At 59.0% G+C, this 15,091-nt stretch overlaps 10 protein-coding genes across 10 annotated transcripts; 3 read left to right on the forward strand and 7 right to left on the reverse strand.

The window, feature by feature from the left end:
* Positions 1–1,080: 1,080 nt before the first annotated feature.
* Positions 1,081–1,902, reverse strand: SCHCODRAFT_02705117 (uncharacterized protein; the record flags this gene model as incomplete). The annotated part of the gene is made up of 1 exon (XM_003028332.1): positions 1,081–1,902. The coding sequence occupies one exon, from the start codon at positions 1,900–1,902 to the stop codon at positions 1,081–1,083; it is 822 nt and encodes a 273-aa protein (XP_003028378.1).
* A 153-nt stretch (positions 1,903–2,055) lies between these two features.
* On the reverse strand, positions 2,056–2,466 carry SCHCODRAFT_01104154 (uncharacterized protein; the record flags this gene model as incomplete). Its single annotated transcript, XM_003028333.2, has 1 exon — positions 2,056–2,466. A coding segment is annotated over one exon (411 nt), but the record flags the coding sequence as incomplete, so codon positions are not given.
* A 78-nt stretch (positions 2,467–2,544) lies between these two features.
* Positions 2,545–2,802, reverse strand: SCHCODRAFT_02480392 (uncharacterized protein; the record flags this gene model as incomplete). Its single annotated transcript, XM_050342782.1, has 1 exon — positions 2,545–2,802. A coding segment is annotated over one exon (258 nt), but the record flags the coding sequence as incomplete, so codon positions are not given.
* A 360-nt stretch (positions 2,803–3,162) lies between these two features.
* SCHCODRAFT_02475894 (uncharacterized protein) lies at positions 3,163–3,324 on the reverse strand (the record flags this gene model as incomplete). Its single annotated transcript, XM_050342740.1, has 1 exon — positions 3,163–3,324. A coding segment is annotated over one exon (162 nt), but the record flags the coding sequence as incomplete, so codon positions are not given.
* Positions 3,325–3,330: 6 nt separating this feature from the next.
* SCHCODRAFT_02514415 (uncharacterized protein) lies at positions 3,331–3,582 on the reverse strand (the record flags this gene model as incomplete). Its single annotated transcript, XM_050343313.1, has 1 exon — positions 3,331–3,582. A coding segment is annotated over one exon (252 nt), but the record flags the coding sequence as incomplete, so codon positions are not given.
* A 2,966-nt stretch (positions 3,583–6,548) lies between these two features.
* SCHCODRAFT_01104409 (uncharacterized protein) lies at positions 6,549–7,097 on the reverse strand (the record flags this gene model as incomplete). Its single annotated transcript, XM_003028334.1, has 1 exon — positions 6,549–7,097. The coding sequence occupies one exon, from the start codon at positions 7,095–7,097 to the stop codon at positions 6,549–6,551; it is 549 nt and encodes a 182-aa protein (XP_003028380.1).
* Positions 7,098–7,559: 462 nt separating this feature from the next.
* Positions 7,560–8,935, reverse strand: SCHCODRAFT_02469702 (uncharacterized protein; the record flags this gene model as incomplete). The annotated part of the gene is made up of 3 exons (XM_050342680.1): positions 7,560–8,344; positions 8,394–8,629; positions 8,679–8,935. Coding segments are annotated over 3 exons (1,278 nt in total), but the record flags the coding sequence as incomplete, so codon positions are not given.
* A 1,568-nt stretch (positions 8,936–10,503) lies between these two features.
* Positions 10,504–11,279, forward strand: SCHCODRAFT_02705121 (uncharacterized protein; the record flags this gene model as incomplete). The annotated part of the gene is made up of 3 exons (XM_003028043.2): positions 10,504–10,519; positions 10,568–11,105; positions 11,153–11,279. 3 exons carry the CDS (start codon positions 10,504–10,506, stop codon positions 11,277–11,279), a joined length of 681 nt encoding a protein of 226 aa, XP_003028089.1.
* A 542-nt stretch (positions 11,280–11,821) lies between these two features.
* SCHCODRAFT_02705122 (uncharacterized protein) lies at positions 11,822–12,534 on the forward strand (the record flags this gene model as incomplete). The annotated part of the gene is made up of 3 exons (XM_003028044.2): positions 11,822–12,003; positions 12,056–12,349; positions 12,402–12,534. The coding sequence occupies 3 exons, from the start codon at positions 11,822–11,824 to the stop codon at positions 12,532–12,534; spliced, it is 609 nt and encodes a 202-aa protein (XP_003028090.1).
* A 1,122-nt stretch (positions 12,535–13,656) lies between these two features.
* On the forward strand, positions 13,657–14,847 carry SCHCODRAFT_01104063 (uncharacterized protein; the record flags this gene model as incomplete). The annotated part of the gene is made up of 4 exons (XM_003028045.1): positions 13,657–14,201; positions 14,256–14,363; positions 14,419–14,634; positions 14,688–14,847. The coding sequence occupies 4 exons, from the start codon at positions 13,657–13,659 to the stop codon at positions 14,845–14,847; spliced, it is 1,029 nt and encodes a 342-aa protein (XP_003028091.1).
* Positions 14,848–15,091: the final 244 nt, after the last annotated feature.

Below are 15,091 nucleotides of genomic sequence, written 5' to 3' on the forward strand. Positions count from 1 at the left end.
AAGGAGACGGCATAGCTACGCACCGATTGACGAACTATGCTGCCGAGCACTCCGCCACCTATGTGTCGGCTGTTCGTTGCCCTCGAGATGGGCGTACAGTCTCGCGAGGGAGGGGACTGGAAGTGAATGTCCGAGTTTTGTTCTTCTGAATCGTGTTACGGCCGACGTATCGCTATAAAGAGGGAAATGATTGTTTGAGGTATAGGGGAGGAGGTGGGTAGAGGCAACTGGCGGCGGGCGCAATGGCGAGCGCGTGATGGCGGTGAGCAGGGTTGTGAGCGCGTGTTGGCAACGCGAGGCGCGCAGACTCACCGAAATGCGCGACTGCGCGAGATCCTGCGCGCGACCGTTTGCGCACTTGCCGACAGGCAATCGCTTGCGTGCTCGCATACGCTCCCATTCCACCGCGTCTCGCAGGGCAGATCGCGCGCTCACGCTAGCCGCCGCGATTGGCGCGCGGCGGGGTTGCCTAGGCAGTTCGTCAGTAGTGTAAACGGCAGCTGTGAGGATAAACGCACCAGCGGCCCGTGCACTACGAGTTCCGCCTCTCTCCTTTGCAAGCCAGGAGTCCGGCATATAAGAGCCCGCGCCCAGGGTCTACTGAAGCGACGTCATATCGAAAAAGAACGGTGAGGTAGTGGGACGATGAGAGAGGTGCGATCGGCAAAGGCCAGCGGCCAAGGGGAAGGACTGCCTGTCGTGACAGGTATTGAGGGTCGGTAGGGGCGGGAGGCGGGGAGGGGGCGGTGAGAGCGGCGGTGAGAGCAGCGGTGAGAGCGGCGGTCGTGGTGGTGGGAGGGAAGCAGCTAGCCCCATCCCGATCGGGCTGCGTGATCGATTCGCGGCCGAAGCTGGCGCAACCCGTGCGTGCCGCGACGAGGCGACGAGCCGATATGCGAGCCAGCAAGCACAGAGCCAGGCTCGTAAGCCAGGCGCACCTGCGAGGGAGCCGACCTGCTGTGAGCCTGCCCGTTTTGGTAGGGGCGCACTTTCATGGCAAGTGCCATTGGCGGCTGCTGCCAGGCCAAATGCATAAGGGCCCAATGGCTACATCCGTGTGTATTACTCTCGTATATACTACTACGGCTCCCGAATCTTGGCCTTCAGGAAGTCGTTGAGGCATGGCGCAATTACGGGCTTCATCGTATCGTACTCGCGCCCCGTGATGTGTCCTCGCACCGTCGGGGGTGGGACCACGCGCCGCGCTGCTGCATCGGCCAAAGCCTCCTCGGCCGCTCTCCGTGCCTCGCACTCATATGCCATGAGCGAGGCGTCGACGCGCAAGTGATCGCGCACGTCCTCGAGGTCCTCCACCTCGCGCTTCACCTCCTCGTATCGCTTCCTCAACCCTTCGACCTGTTCTTCGAGCACGCTGATGCGCCTACGCGCGCTTGCCGCCTCGTCTCGCGCTGCCTGGCGCTCCGTGCGCAAGCGCTTGTTGTCGGATCGCAACTGGTATGCGTCACGACTGTCGGAGGTGGCGGTGTTGGCTTGAGCAGCCGGCGCCGCAACATGCGACGCGCTAAGGATGGCCGCGCGAGCTTCGACTGCCGTCATGTCTCCGTCAGTCCCAGCGGACGAGAAGTGGTCACCGAAGTCTTTGCCGATCCCGCAATTGCAGACGACAATGTTGAGGAAAGGATGGACGAAAAAGCGGTGCTCGTGCGGCACCGCTGGTTTTGGTAGTCCAGGCGGCGCCTCTGGCGCTGCTGGAGCTGAGTGTTGGCCTTCTCCTCCAGGCCCTCCCCCTCTCGACACCACTGTGGCGTCGACCATCACACTGTCGTGGACGGTCTTTTCGGTGGGCGTGTGCCCGTGCTCGAAGCCCGCGCCGGGGGGATTGGCCATCCCCGCCGACAGCGTAAGCGGGTCCGCAGCGTTGGTGTTGTTGTTGGATGACATGCTGATGACTGACCAATATGGCGATCTTGAAACGACGCGGTGGTTGTTGGGAGATCGAACACGTCGCTGGAACGATCTTCGATCACGCACGTGACTACAGCTGGCTCCGGCTACGTCCGACCAGCTATAACACGTGATCGCCACGCGCAACGTTCAACCAGAGACTAGATGCGGTGCGCCCACGCGTCGCGAGGGTTGACGACGTCTTGTCGGTCGCTTCCCGGGCAGGTCATTCGGCGTCTCGACACCGCAAAGCGCGAGATAGTCATCCAGCGCCGATAACTCCTCTACATTGGACAATGGCTCCTCCGTGATGTCCCCGTAGTCCCAGACCACGCTAAATAGTAGCTTCTCACCGTCCCAACGGTGAGACTTGATGCTCGAAACCAAAAACTCAGCGTTGTTTGGTGCGCCGAAGTCATAATGCTTCGTGAAGTCCTGATTCGGGAACAGTATGTCATTGTTGGGGTCGTGAGGCCGCAACAAGCTGACATGGAAGACGGGATGGATGCGCCGTGCTTTGAGCGCATCCGGCAAGTCAAGCTCGTATGTAGAGGTCTCAGGGTGCGCCCGAAGGACCTCGTAAGGTCCGACGAACCGGGGAAGGAGCTTTGTAGCTCTTCCTTTCGGAAGATTGAGGTTCTATGTGGATAAGTACACAAAGCTGCCCTCGCCAATGGATGGTTCCTCTCGCCGGCGCACATCAGCATAGTGTTTCTGGAAAACACGAGCTTCAATGATCGCGTCGTGCGCGTCCGCAATGTTCTGCAACGCCGTCAGGGCAAATTCGCGCAACCCTTTAGGTGCTGCTTGCGCCTCTCGCAACTCCTGAATCATCGACGGCATGTATCCGTAGTTCAACTCGAAAGGCGCGAAGCCAGTCGCGCTACTGATACTGGCGTTGATAGCAAATTCCACCAAGGGAAGACGCTGTACCCAATCCTTCTGGTCGGGTCGGATAAAGGATCTCAATATTTGAGATATTGAGCGGTTCACGCGCTCAGTCTGCCCATCCGTCTGTGGATGGAACGCCGTAGACATGAGTAGCTTGGCTCCCAGCAATCGGTGAAGCTCCGTCCACCATGCTGACGTGAACTTGGAGTCACGGTCACTGACGATGGACGACGGCAGTCCGTGGAGCTTCACAATGTCGCGGAAGTAGATCCACGACAACTCGGTCGCGCGCGTCCGAGTTGTTATTGGGATTAGATGCACCATCGATGTCATCCTGTCAATGACCACCCAAAGGTAGTCGAATCCTTGACTTTCAGGGAATGGCCCCAGAAAGTCCATACCAATCGAATCCCACGGCTTTGTGGGTACTGGAAGCGAGTGCGTTTCTCCTGAGGGCGCTGTGTAGGCGCCCTTCGCCGCTTCACACACCGTGCACGAATCGCAAAATTCGTGCACGTTGGAGTACACCCCCGGCCACCAATACCATCGGCGAATATAGTCGCCGGTCTTCTGTGGCCCGAAATGGCCCACGGTCTGATGGGCCTGCTCTATGACCAACTGCCGCAGGGTCTTGTCGACGTACCGCCCTTTGGGTACGTACGCCACCCACTCCTTCGCCCCATTCTTTGTCCAGATGAAGCCGTCGCGGACGCGGAATCTGGCGTGTTTATCTGGCGCCGCCAGAATTTTTCGACCAAGCGGGTCGTCGACATACGCATCCTGCATAGTCTTGAAAAACTCGCTGAAGGTGTCGGCAACCTCTTTGCGCAAGTCCGGCCCCCTTGCCCGTGACTCCTCCACTGTCGGGTCATGCGCAGGAGACACCGTATGGTACTCCCCCTCTGGCACCGGCTCCGCCTCCCGCCGTAGGCGATCTGCCTCCTCATCCCGTTCTTCCACGCGCTCATTGAGGGCGTGAAGACGTATCGCATCCGCCAACTCATCTACCCGCCCTGGGGGTAGATCGTCTCCTTCTGGATCCAACCGCACATCCGCGTTTGCGTAGTTATACGGAGCCGTGATGTCCTCCCAAGTGTCGTTGACATGGTATTGCGACAAAGCGTCGGCTACCTTGTTCTCCATCCCTGGAATGTACGTGATACTGAAGTTGAATCGAGCCAGGTACTCCATCCATCGTGTCTGCCTTCCTGACAGACGACTCTGGGTCTGGAAGAATTCCAGCGCCCTGTGATCGGTCACGATATCAATACGATGCCCAATCAGCTTGTCCTCCCACTTCAACAACGCTTCGAGGATGGCGAGCGTTTCTTGCTCGAACATCCGATAGTTTCTCTGCGACGAGGTGAACTTCCTCGACATGAACCCGGCAGGCCTGCAGGTCTGCCACGACGTTCCTTGTCCATACATCGCCCCCACTCCGGATGGCGAAGCATCACAAACCACTCATATGGGCTCGTCGCTGCGAGCGTCTACTGGCTTCAATACCGGGGTCTTAGCACATAAGTGCTTGATCCTCTCGAAACATCGTTGATGGACGTCTCGCCAAAAGAACGGCTGGCCGTTCCGCACCATGGAGCTCAAGGGCGCCATATACAGGGCAACCTCGGGTAGGAACTGGGAAAGGTACTGAACCAGTCCCAGAAATCGCTGTACATCGCCGTAGTCGCGCGGCGTGCGCCAGTTGCGGATGGCCGCCATCTTATCGCCATCCGCGTGAAGACCATAATCATCAATTATGTGCCCAAGGCAGTCGATGGCGCGCGCGTACAAGTCGACCTTCGCCGCCTTCATGTACAGCTGCGCTTCCCTCAGCACATTGAATACTATTCGCAAGTGCTCCTCGTGCTCCTCAATCGAGTCACTGTACACGAAAATATCATCAAGATATACGTGCAGGAAGCGCCCGATGCAGTCTCGGAAGATGTGAGTCATCAACCGTTGAAATGTTGCCGGTGCGTTGCAGTCTCCCTGCTGCATAACACTACTGACATAAGTGCCGTAGACCGTTGAGAAGGCCGAAGATAGGATGTCGTTCGTTTCGATGCGGACTTGTTCGTACGCATCCGACAAATCGATCTTTGATCGATATTTTGCTCTTGCCACATCCTGTCGGATCTGGTCCTGGTCGGGCAATGGGGTCACGTCCTTGACCGTATTCTCGTTGCGCTTCCTACAGTCAATGACTGTCCTCAACGATCCATCCTTCTTCGGTATGCACAACATGGGTGCCGCCTGCCTCGTGCTCTGCGAGGACCACCACCCGGCTCGTACGTATCTCCCAATTTTGTCCAACAATGGCCGCTTCAGCGCGTCTGGGCAGCGCGGCAGGTGATACTGATAATTCAGGTCTGGGTTGATGAGAGGGATGGTGTGGTTGACCTCCCTCCACGGAGGGAGTTTCTCGGGTACTCCTCCCAGCAGATCCGCTTCCTTATCGAGCCACTGCTGCCGCAACCGAGGAATGTCATCCTCGGTGAACAGTACTCGAGGATCTGCCTGCTCGCCCTTGACCTCCGAGGGCACCGACGCGGAGCCGTGCCTGTCATATTTGACAACCGGCCCCTGGTTCAACCAGCCCATCAGTTTCAACAGACCATGGCTCTAACCAGTGCTTGGTTGGCCCCCCCCTCACCACGGCCTGTGCGCAGGGGGCGAATTTGGGATTATTAGGGTCGATATCCGCGCGAAATACCTTGGTTTACGCCTCACCCCGGTTCGCCTGCCCTTTTATTTGCTCCGGCTGCGCCTGCCCGCCCTGGGTTTGGGATACGCGCCCGGGTTTCCCTCGCGTACCCAATTTATCCGTTCGCATATAATTACCCGCTGCGCGCCGCCCCGCCCCACCGCGCTCCCGCTCCCGCCCCGCCGCGCTTCCGCTCCCGCCCCCGCCCCCGCCCCGCCGCGCTTGCTCGTTCCCTCCACCCACGGTGGTTCCTCGCATACTCAGCCCGACCTCATCTGCTCTGTGTGTCCCGCTTCCGACCGTCAAATCCGTTGTGGGCAGCTCGCGCGATCGGGATTGAAATTTTCGTCGGCACCTTTTCGCTCGTCCGGCTCGCGCACGGCGCGTTCTTTACCTCCCTGCTCTTCCTGCGGGAATACTCGTATAGGTGTGTCATGATTTTCAGCTCTCCCGCGCGCATCTGACCGTTATTCAGGGTCCGCGCCCGCTGGCAGCACGCTCCGAACATTGGGCGCGTCCCCGCGAATTTCCTCAATACCCTTCCCCCACGCTGTCGCCATGCGCGCACCCCATTTACCCTCTGTCTACACTCCTCTTATATCGCGCTAGATATGTGGGCATGTCCTCCAGGCGCGCTCAGATACCCCTTAGATACAGAATGTGCTGTATCCCTATTATTTCGCCATTCATTGTCATATGCAATTGGTTCTATGCATCGTAGCAGCTCTCGCCGCCCCCGTTTAGCGCGTCGCGCGTCTTCAAGTCCGTCTGCCTCCTAAAGTCAGCCTATCCCCTGAGTCCCTCCCTCGCGAACTTGCAGATTTTTCGCTAAGTCCAGCGGCACGTGCATATTTTCACGTGGTCCAATGTTCAACATTACTCAAGACGTGACAAAACAACTACAGCGGGTACTCAAGCTACGACGGTATATCAGGGTATATCTACAAGTGCAGAAAACGGCAGTGGAGGACGGTGAGACACAAGAAGAGCAGTAAATACGTATATATGGTCCAAAATATCAGACATTACCAAGAACTCGCGCGAGCGTTCAAGCCGCGCCCGACACGAACGCGTCGACCTGTTCCTCGCAGACCCAGATAGCCTCGTCAAGACACCTGTCCCATGACCGGCTGCTGCGACCCTCCAGCGCAATCCCCCACCAGCACAGCGCCGCGATTACATTCAAAAGTCCATTCTGACCATGCATGCCCAAAAGACCCCAGTCGCCCGACTCGTCCACCTCGCGATCCTCAGAGGGACGTCCGTCCGCGTTCAGCTTCCGCCAAGAGGGCTGAAGCCCGGCCCACCACGCCCAGAACTCCTTCTCAAAGGCACGCACGTCGACGACGACCGGCAACTTCTTGACGCGAGGGGCGCGACCACCACGAATCCACCTCGTCAGTAGATCAGGCCGAGCCCCGGTCCCCATCGCATTCGTGCCCTTATTGGCGTCGAAGCCCCACTTCTCCTCGAGCCTCAACCAGGCGTTGACGGCGGCGACGTACTTTGGACCGAGCTCGGGGCGGTTGAGGAGCGCGAAGTTGGCGGCGACCCATTCCGGCGCCGCCGAGGGGCACGTCAGTGGACCCTCCACCATCTCCTCGTCCTCCTCCTCCTCCTGGGAAGCACCGGCCGTCTCCTTGTCATTGGCCTGAGCAGCGCCATCATCTCCTTCGTCCATGTCGGCATCCTCGTCCTCGTCCTGTTCGAGGGCCTCCGCAGCCGCGAACTCAGCCTCCGTCAAAGGTAGTTTGCCGGTGCGTGATCGCTTAAGAGGTGGCCCCTTGCGCGGCGACGCTGGGACAGAGGGCGCACGCGGGCGCTTCGACGTCGGGGGCACAGCGTCGGGAGTGGTAGGGCGAGTAGAGTCCTCGCCGCCGCTGGCAGTCGCAGGATCCGCATTGCCGCTGGGAGGCGACGGAGGAGTCTGGCTGTCCGTGCTGGACCCGGGGACGGAGGCAGGAGGGCCAGACTTTCTGATCGGCTTGGGCTTGGGACGCGGCACAGGAGGCGCCGAGGTTGACTGGTTGACGGCGGCGGGGGCAGTCGACGAGGGCGCAGCACGAGGATCAGGCTGCGGCGTGTTCGGAGGTGCGGGGGGCTGTGATGACGCCGAAGCGGTCGGGCTGCCCGTCGCCGAGCCGGGGAGCGGCGCCTGCGACCTCTTCAAGACAAAGCCATCGAGGCTGACATAGTGGTCGGCCTCCCACTCCTTCATCAGCCTGCGCTGCTGCGACGGCATCTCGGCGCGAAGAGACAGCCGGTACTTCTCGCGCATCCAGAGCAAGCGCCGCTGTCCCTCGTTGGCGTTTGGCGGGTCCTTCTGGCTGAAGGTCAAGGAGGGACGCGTGACGTCGAATGCGCCTTGCTGCGGCACGCCGGTATCGATGTGGCAGCCGGCGAGCGGCTGGGGACAAAAGGACGCGGGGAGGGGAGGTCGAGCGGGGGTCTTAGCGGGGGTTCTCTTGGCCTTCGTCTTGGGGGTCGGCACGTCGTCGTCGTTGGACTCAGCGGCGTCGTCGGATCCAGATACGCTCGGTTGCTTGGCGGGGGTCTTCTTCGTCTTCTTCGTCTTCGTCGCCTTCGTTTTGGGGGTCGGCGCGTCGTCCTTGTCCTCGGGTACGACTGCCTTGCTTTTCTTCTTCGACGCGCTCTTCTTCTTCTTCTTCGACTTCTCCCTCTCCTCTCTCTCCTCCTCGTCCTCCGTAATCTCCCCTTCATCACTATCCTCCTCCGGGTCGATGGTCAACAGCCCATCGACGCTCAACACCGGCATCTCGCCATCATCCTCCAGCCCCGTGAGCTCCGGAAAGACCAGGCTCATGGCCTGACGCTCCGCTTCTGCTAGGGAGCGGTCAGTATGGGAGTAGCGAAGGGGATACGCGCGACATACAGAAAGCAGAAGCGAGGTACTCCTTGAAGTGGTCGGTGACCGCGTTGAAGCCAGGCCACTCGGGCCACGGCTTCGCCGCCCCCTGATGATTGCGACCGGCGGCGATGCATACGGTCTTGAGCTGACCGCCCCACTTCGGCATCGGGCCTCCGAGCAGCAAGCAAACGTGCATGCCCGTACGAGCGTAGACACCGGCGAGCAGTGGAGCGATGAACTTGGGGAGGGCGTTGATCGCGCTGCAGGTGGTGTGAGCAATGCGAAGAAGGCGCAGGGCGTGTCACGTACGCTTGGCGAGCTTCCGGCGTCTGCGAGGGAGGCTCCGTCAGGACTCGCTTGTACTCCGCAGTACGCGCGTCGTTGAACTCCTTCGCCGCATTCTTCCAGTACTTCTGCTCCTCTGCACTGAGCTTCTGCAGCTCCTTCCTAGCGACCAACTCCCTCCAGTTCCCGCTCTGCTTCGCGTCCGCAGCAACCTTGCCCGTGAGCAGGAGCGCATTCCACTGACTCTTGTAGATGGGCGCGAGCTCGGCCGCGTTGACGCTCTGATAGTGCTGTGCCGGCGAGCGTCCGCGCAGAGGGCGAGTGATACCGCATAGCTGGCTGAGGAAGATGTTGTAGGGATTCGAGGCGGCGTCCGTGGAGAGTGCGGGAGCGCATGAGAGGCGAGAATACCGGTAGGCGAAGTACTTCTCGATGCGCTGGAAGGAGGAAGGATCAATAAGCTGACTAATATGTCATCAATAACGCGTGACATACGCGATTCATCTCCTCCATCTTCACACGTCGCGCCTGCTTTTCATCCTCGGTCTTGAGATCCTCGAAGGGGTCGTAAATCGTCTCTGGCGTCCACGGTGGAAGGGGACCAAAGAACTCCGCCTTAACGGGGACGTCGGGCGGGATCTGGAAGTGGAAGCGGTCGTAGATGAGCTCGAGCACACGCCGACGTTGGGCTGTGCCGCGCTGGGCGGCGTCGCAGTACAACGACCACATCGGCTCGAGCACCAGGTCCTGCCGGACGCCCTTCGCCCAGCCTTTAAAACTCTTTTTCTCCTCGCGCGGTATGATGCGACTCGGCATTTTGCTGGGATGGTTCATGAGCGAGCCGTCGGCGAGACCGGGAGGCGAGTTTTCGTACCTATCTCTGGTTGAACCAGTTGTGCACAGAAAAAGCTGAGGGAGGGAAGAGGACGACAGATGGAAGGCGGCTCTTCGAAGGGCAGGTCTTTGAGTCAGCTCGAGGGCTTCATCTGACAGTTCAGTTCTAGTGCACGGCTACCGCCGCTCCATGGTGCGTCCCGCGCTTCTCTATTCTGCGAATCTATCGTTCGTCTGACTTGTATCCGGATCTGCGACGTAGCCTTTCTCAACGCAGAGCGCTTGCGGCCATTTTATTTTTTTTTTGCTCGTGCGGCACAAGACTATCGTACGGTACGCCTACAATCCACCTTGGTATCCCCCTGACCCTACAGTCTACTGCTTACGAGCGCAATACGCAAACCAGCGCGCAATGCGCTATAAGAGACCATAAGTGAGTCGCTCCCTGAAGCTGAAACCCGACTCACGCGGTTATCGTCAATCAGCTTCTGCTTGCGAGCCACCCGTTCGGCGAGCCCATTGCAGTCCTCGAAGGGGTCGTACTCGACGTCGGGCGTCCAAGGCGGCAGCGGCGCGTGAACAGCCCCGAAGAGCGGAGTGCTGGGCGGGATCTGGAAGTGGTACCGATGGTAGATGCGCTCGAGGGCGCGGCGGCGGGCTTGTACGCCGTTCAGAGAGCAACCGATATAGTACTCGAGCATGGGCTTCAACACCAAGTCCTCCCTGACGCCCTTCGCCCAGCTTCTGGGGCGTGTTGTTCCGGCGTTGTTGATCGACATGCTACTGAGCGACTTGTGAGTACCCAACCGCCATCGCTCTGCTTTCACTTACTGTGGACTTCAGAGCGCAGAAGATGAGGGGAAGAACCAAGTTACTGGGTCTGACAGCAATGGGACTCACGCCGATCTGGTCGACAGGATTCCCACGTCAGTGCGTGTTTACAGTGCCGACAATAATAACTGAACCAAACAGCGACTCACCTCAACTTGTCTCGTACTCCCATCTCTTCCCCAGCATGACCCAGAACAACAGTAAGTGCCCATTCCCCCTCCGCGGTGCCTGCCTGACTCCACGTTCAGACCAACTCGACTCCCCCTTCGAGCTCATCCAGCTCGGCGGCGCAGTCGGCGACGTCGTGTTCGTGTCTGCCCCGGCGACGGACGCCCAGCCCAACGCGCCTGTCGCCGCCTCCTCTGCCCACGGTGCTCCTCCCGCCGGCGCGATGCTTCAAGTTGCAAATGCCCCCGCCGCCCCTGTTGTCGCCGCGCCTGCCGCTGCCGCTCCCGTTGCCGCGCCTGCCGCTGCCGCTCCCGTCGCCGCGCCTGCCGCTGCAGCTCCCGTCGCCGCGCCTGCCGCTGCCGCTCCTGTTGCCGCGCCCGGTGTCGCAGCTCCCGTTGCCGCGCCCGCTGCTGGGCCTACTGCCGCGCCGGCTGCCGTCGCCGCCGTAGCCCCAGCTCCCCCATTCGGCAGCCTCAATCCTCTCGAGAATCGCGCGGGCATCCCCCTTGCGGTGGTGCCCTCGGCCGACCTGATCTACGACCCCAGCACCATCGTCAACGACGCCAGCAAGTACTACGCGATTTCCCGCGGCCGCTGCATCGGGGTTTTTGACAAGAGGTACGACTATAGTCATCTCATTGTGCCAGCTCTGATGTAATGTTCAGTTCCACCTATGTTCGCGCTACCGCCCGCGTCTCCGGTCCCATTTCCTGGTGCCCCGACACCCTCAATGCGGCGTTGGAGTGGTTCAACGAGCAACGCGCAATGGGCATGTGCGAGATAGTCGCCTGATCGGTGAGTATTTGGCTCTTCTGCGCGACGCACCCCTCGCTGACGAAGACCTTGAGGTGTTGCCACTCTTTTTCTTGGTGTCTGTACGCAGGGATCTTCGTCTAAGTCTGTGTTGTAGTTACTGTGCTGCTGCTGTATCGCTGTGAAATACCATATGTTGTCCTGCGTGCTCTTTCCTGTCGAGATCCCTGGGTCCGAACCCGGCAAAGCATGGACAAACAAGGGAGTTTCCGATCAAGAATTGCGATCGGGGAAGTTCTGGCTCCTTGCCTCAGCTTCTCCTCCGCTGCGAATCCCTCGCGAACTACCGCTTTCTCTGCGCATATGCGCTGCGCCGTCTATCCCGACTGCACGTCGAACCACCTTTACGCCTCCACCAAAGCTCGATATCGAACGATGCGTCCACCGTGCAGCTTCTCGCGCCGAGCAAGCAGCGGCTTAGGCTGTCGGGAACGTCTCCGCCGAGAGCGCTGTAGCTCCGTGGGCATATAGAAGGTGTCTCGTCGCTGAAACCATCCCCTGGACATCTGCTTCTCACCCCAATGAGCACCGACAACATCGCAACCTTGTTTTCCCAAATCTCGCTGGCTGAGCCCCCGCCACCATACGACGCAGACCCGCCCACCCCTCCCAATGTTGCTCAGCCGAGCGCGACTGCTAGCAGTCCGGGCGGGACTGGATACGCAGTCTATGTCGGACGCGTCCCCGGGGTATACGCGGCGTGGTACGTCTTTGCGTGCGACCTCGCTAGATCCACTCGTCTGACGTGCTGTCAGGCGAGACGCGCAGAATCAGGTCAAGGCTCTTCCGCACAACTCGTACAAGGCCTTCTCCAGCCTCGAGGCCGCCCAGCGCGCGTACAACGCCGCGGTGTCGCGCGGACTCGTCAGTACTGGAGCGCAGCGCGCGGCCGACATCCGCCGAGTGGTCGAGAGGCAGCAACTGATACTCGAAGACCTACCCCTATGCCTGGCGTTCCTTGAGGACTCGACCAGCAAGGCCATGGCTGTCGGATCTTCGAGCTTCTACGTCGTATACACTGGACTGCAACCCGGTGTCTACTTGACCTAGTAAGTTCCATTTCCTATCACTACCTACCTCTGAACTGATATACGCGGTTAGCCACGAATGCTCGTATCTCACGAGCGGCTACAAGGGTGCTCGTCACTGTAGCTTCAACACGAAGGATGAGGCGGTCGAGGCGCTCAAGAGCGAGCTCAGGGCAGGCAAAGTGTTCAAGTTAGTGTTGCAGTAAGGCTCGGTATGTGGCAATGGCAGTAGAATAGCGCGCGCACTGTATCGAATTTTGGGACAATCAATTGTGTACGCAACGAACAAGCACGAGCGTGCGTAATGGGTGTGAGATCCGAGCCTGATGATCCCAGAAGAAAGTGTAGTGGTGGGAGAATGCACAACGAGCGGTCGGCCAGATGTGATGATGCCGCTCTACCGTGGCATAACGCACCTACACCGAACGTAGGACGAATGTCATTACCGTGTACAAGTAGGGTATGTATGCTTACAGCATGTGAGAGGCCGTATCACGCCGGGGTAGGACCTCGCGAGTGTCGCGAGACGTCGAAGTATCGTTGCATGCAAGCGCCAGAATCGGCTGAAACTCGTTGCCCAAGAGGCCGAAATCTGCACATTTCGCCTTCTGTAGTTGTCAGTCTCCTCTGCAGGCATAAAGAAGTGGATAATCGCTTACAATCAGACTTGGAGTACTTTTTGAGCATTTTTTGACGAATTCTGGAGACTCATGTATGCTGTCGGCGACATTCCGAAATCCGCATCCCGCCTTATGTTGAATATTTTTTCACGAATCGGGCGTTTCGGAAATGGTACCAGTGGATAGGTACGCTTTCGTACTCTCGGCGACTTCAAGGAATTTGCGCGTTCTTCAAAGGGCAGACCTTGGAGAGGGGATAAGTGTCCGAGAGCGCGCCATCAATGGCTGTCCCTATACCCTGAAGATATGCGGCGCGTCGATTAAATAACTGTTTCGTGTACATTGATACTATTCCAAGTGCTTCACGAACTGTGAATGCCTCATGTTTATCACTCGTCAAGTTATTGAGGTGTCGCGTATGCAGATATTGGATGAAATATTGGTGCGCCATTTGATCGTGGCCGCCTACAAACTCAGGGAGGCCAAGAGAGTCTCTTGAAGTATATGTTCCATACACTCCGGCACCTTGAATTGGGCGACGGCACACGCAGAGAGCGCTCGAAGTCAGGCGCGCTCCTGAGTTCAACCGTGGGAAGTTCGGCGGATGGGCTTCACGTGCCATTCGAACTCTTCGCAGCTTGGCTCAGACTGTCACGATGGGCCGTCTAAGTCCCCAGCGTTGCTTTCTTCCTCGACCTTCCCACTGCGATGCCCTACCCAGGATACCCTGTCGCGATGTCTCTCCCCGACGCGCACCCGTTCGAGGTCATTGACTTTGGCAATGGTCAGGTCTTCGTCAGTCTCCCCGGCGGCGTTGACGACATACCCAAAGTCATCGCCTTCGCGAAGCGGTCTCCTGCTCTGTTTGCAAAATTTTTCCCCGGCGTCGACATTGACGAAGTCATAGCGGGGAACTATCAGTGGTTTGACGAGCCGGCCGTCCAGGAGGCAGAGCTCGGCACTACTGCTACGAGCTCGACGAGCGCCGCTCTCGCTCCCGTCCCCGTTGGCAACGGCACGGGCGTCACCGCATCCGCGCCTGCTCCCGCGCCCATTCCCACTCCCGTGGTCTCCGTCTCTGTCGCTTCTGCTGTTGTCGACCCTGCCGTTGCCGCTCCCGTCGTCTCGGTCGGCGTCGCGGCGCCTGCGACCGCCTCTGTCCCGTCCATGACGGTCGTTCCGACGCCGAGTGTGCCGCTCAGTATGAGACAGGCCATTGTTGCGGGTATCTGCTTTATGGACACGTCGTATCGGTAAGTTGAGCCCTTCGTGACCTAGTGAGGTTTGATGCTGAAGGAGAGTCATAGCGGCGACTACAACACGCGCCTGCAGAGGGACAGGGACACCCTTTTTGTCTTCAGCCCGCTAAGGCGTATTCCGGCGGACGCTCACAAGCTAACGGGGGCAGCTTATCGGTAAGTCAATCCCCACTCTTGCTTTCAGATGTCGAATCTGACGCGTGCTCCGCAGAGCGTTCCTTGCTAGCCAAGGTCTGCCTCCCTACGTGTCCCCAACGCGCGTGAAGGCCGACTTTGTGCCACGCAAGCAGCCGAAGAAGACTGCGTACCAGGCCACGAAAGTGACCGTCAGGGGCGGCGATTTCCTCTGGAATCTCGCCCGCGACCCGACGCCGCTCGACCTGATCTTCAGTACGACTGGGACTACCGTGTTGCCTATGCGCGGCAGGTGAGCAATGCACTTTTGTGCTGCTAGTTATAGGTACTAATCATCTACTTCAGGACGTATACCTTCGCCGAGTTGTTCCCCGAGGAGACCGAGAGTCACAGCCTTACGGAGCGTGCTGGCCCCTCGAAGTCGTGGGGAAGTTCACCTACCATGGGGTCCCCGTGGCCGTCGTCTTCGCAGGACTCTGCTCTTGACTCAGATATGACCATGTAGTTATCTTCGGCATACTGCTTTGCTCGTTCGTGTGTACCTTCTTGTCAGTGTATGTACATGTAGTCAATGATCTTGTGAATACAATGCAGCGCTTCATTGCCTCATACGGTCCCTTGGAGAAGCCAGACGCGCGGCGTACTGTTCGAAAAATACAATTATGTCCAAAAATGGCAAGGGTCCAAGCACGCGAGTCACGGCTGTCCATCGCGTCTGTTCGTTGACAATCACGCTCGCCATACATCCT

Source organism: Schizophyllum commune, assembly GCF_000143185.2.
Source record: "Schizophyllum commune H4-8 unplaced genomic scaffold SCHCOscaffold_11, whole genome shotgun sequence".
Classification (NCBI taxonomy): Eukaryota; Fungi; Basidiomycota; class Agaricomycetes; order Agaricales; family Schizophyllaceae; genus Schizophyllum; species Schizophyllum commune.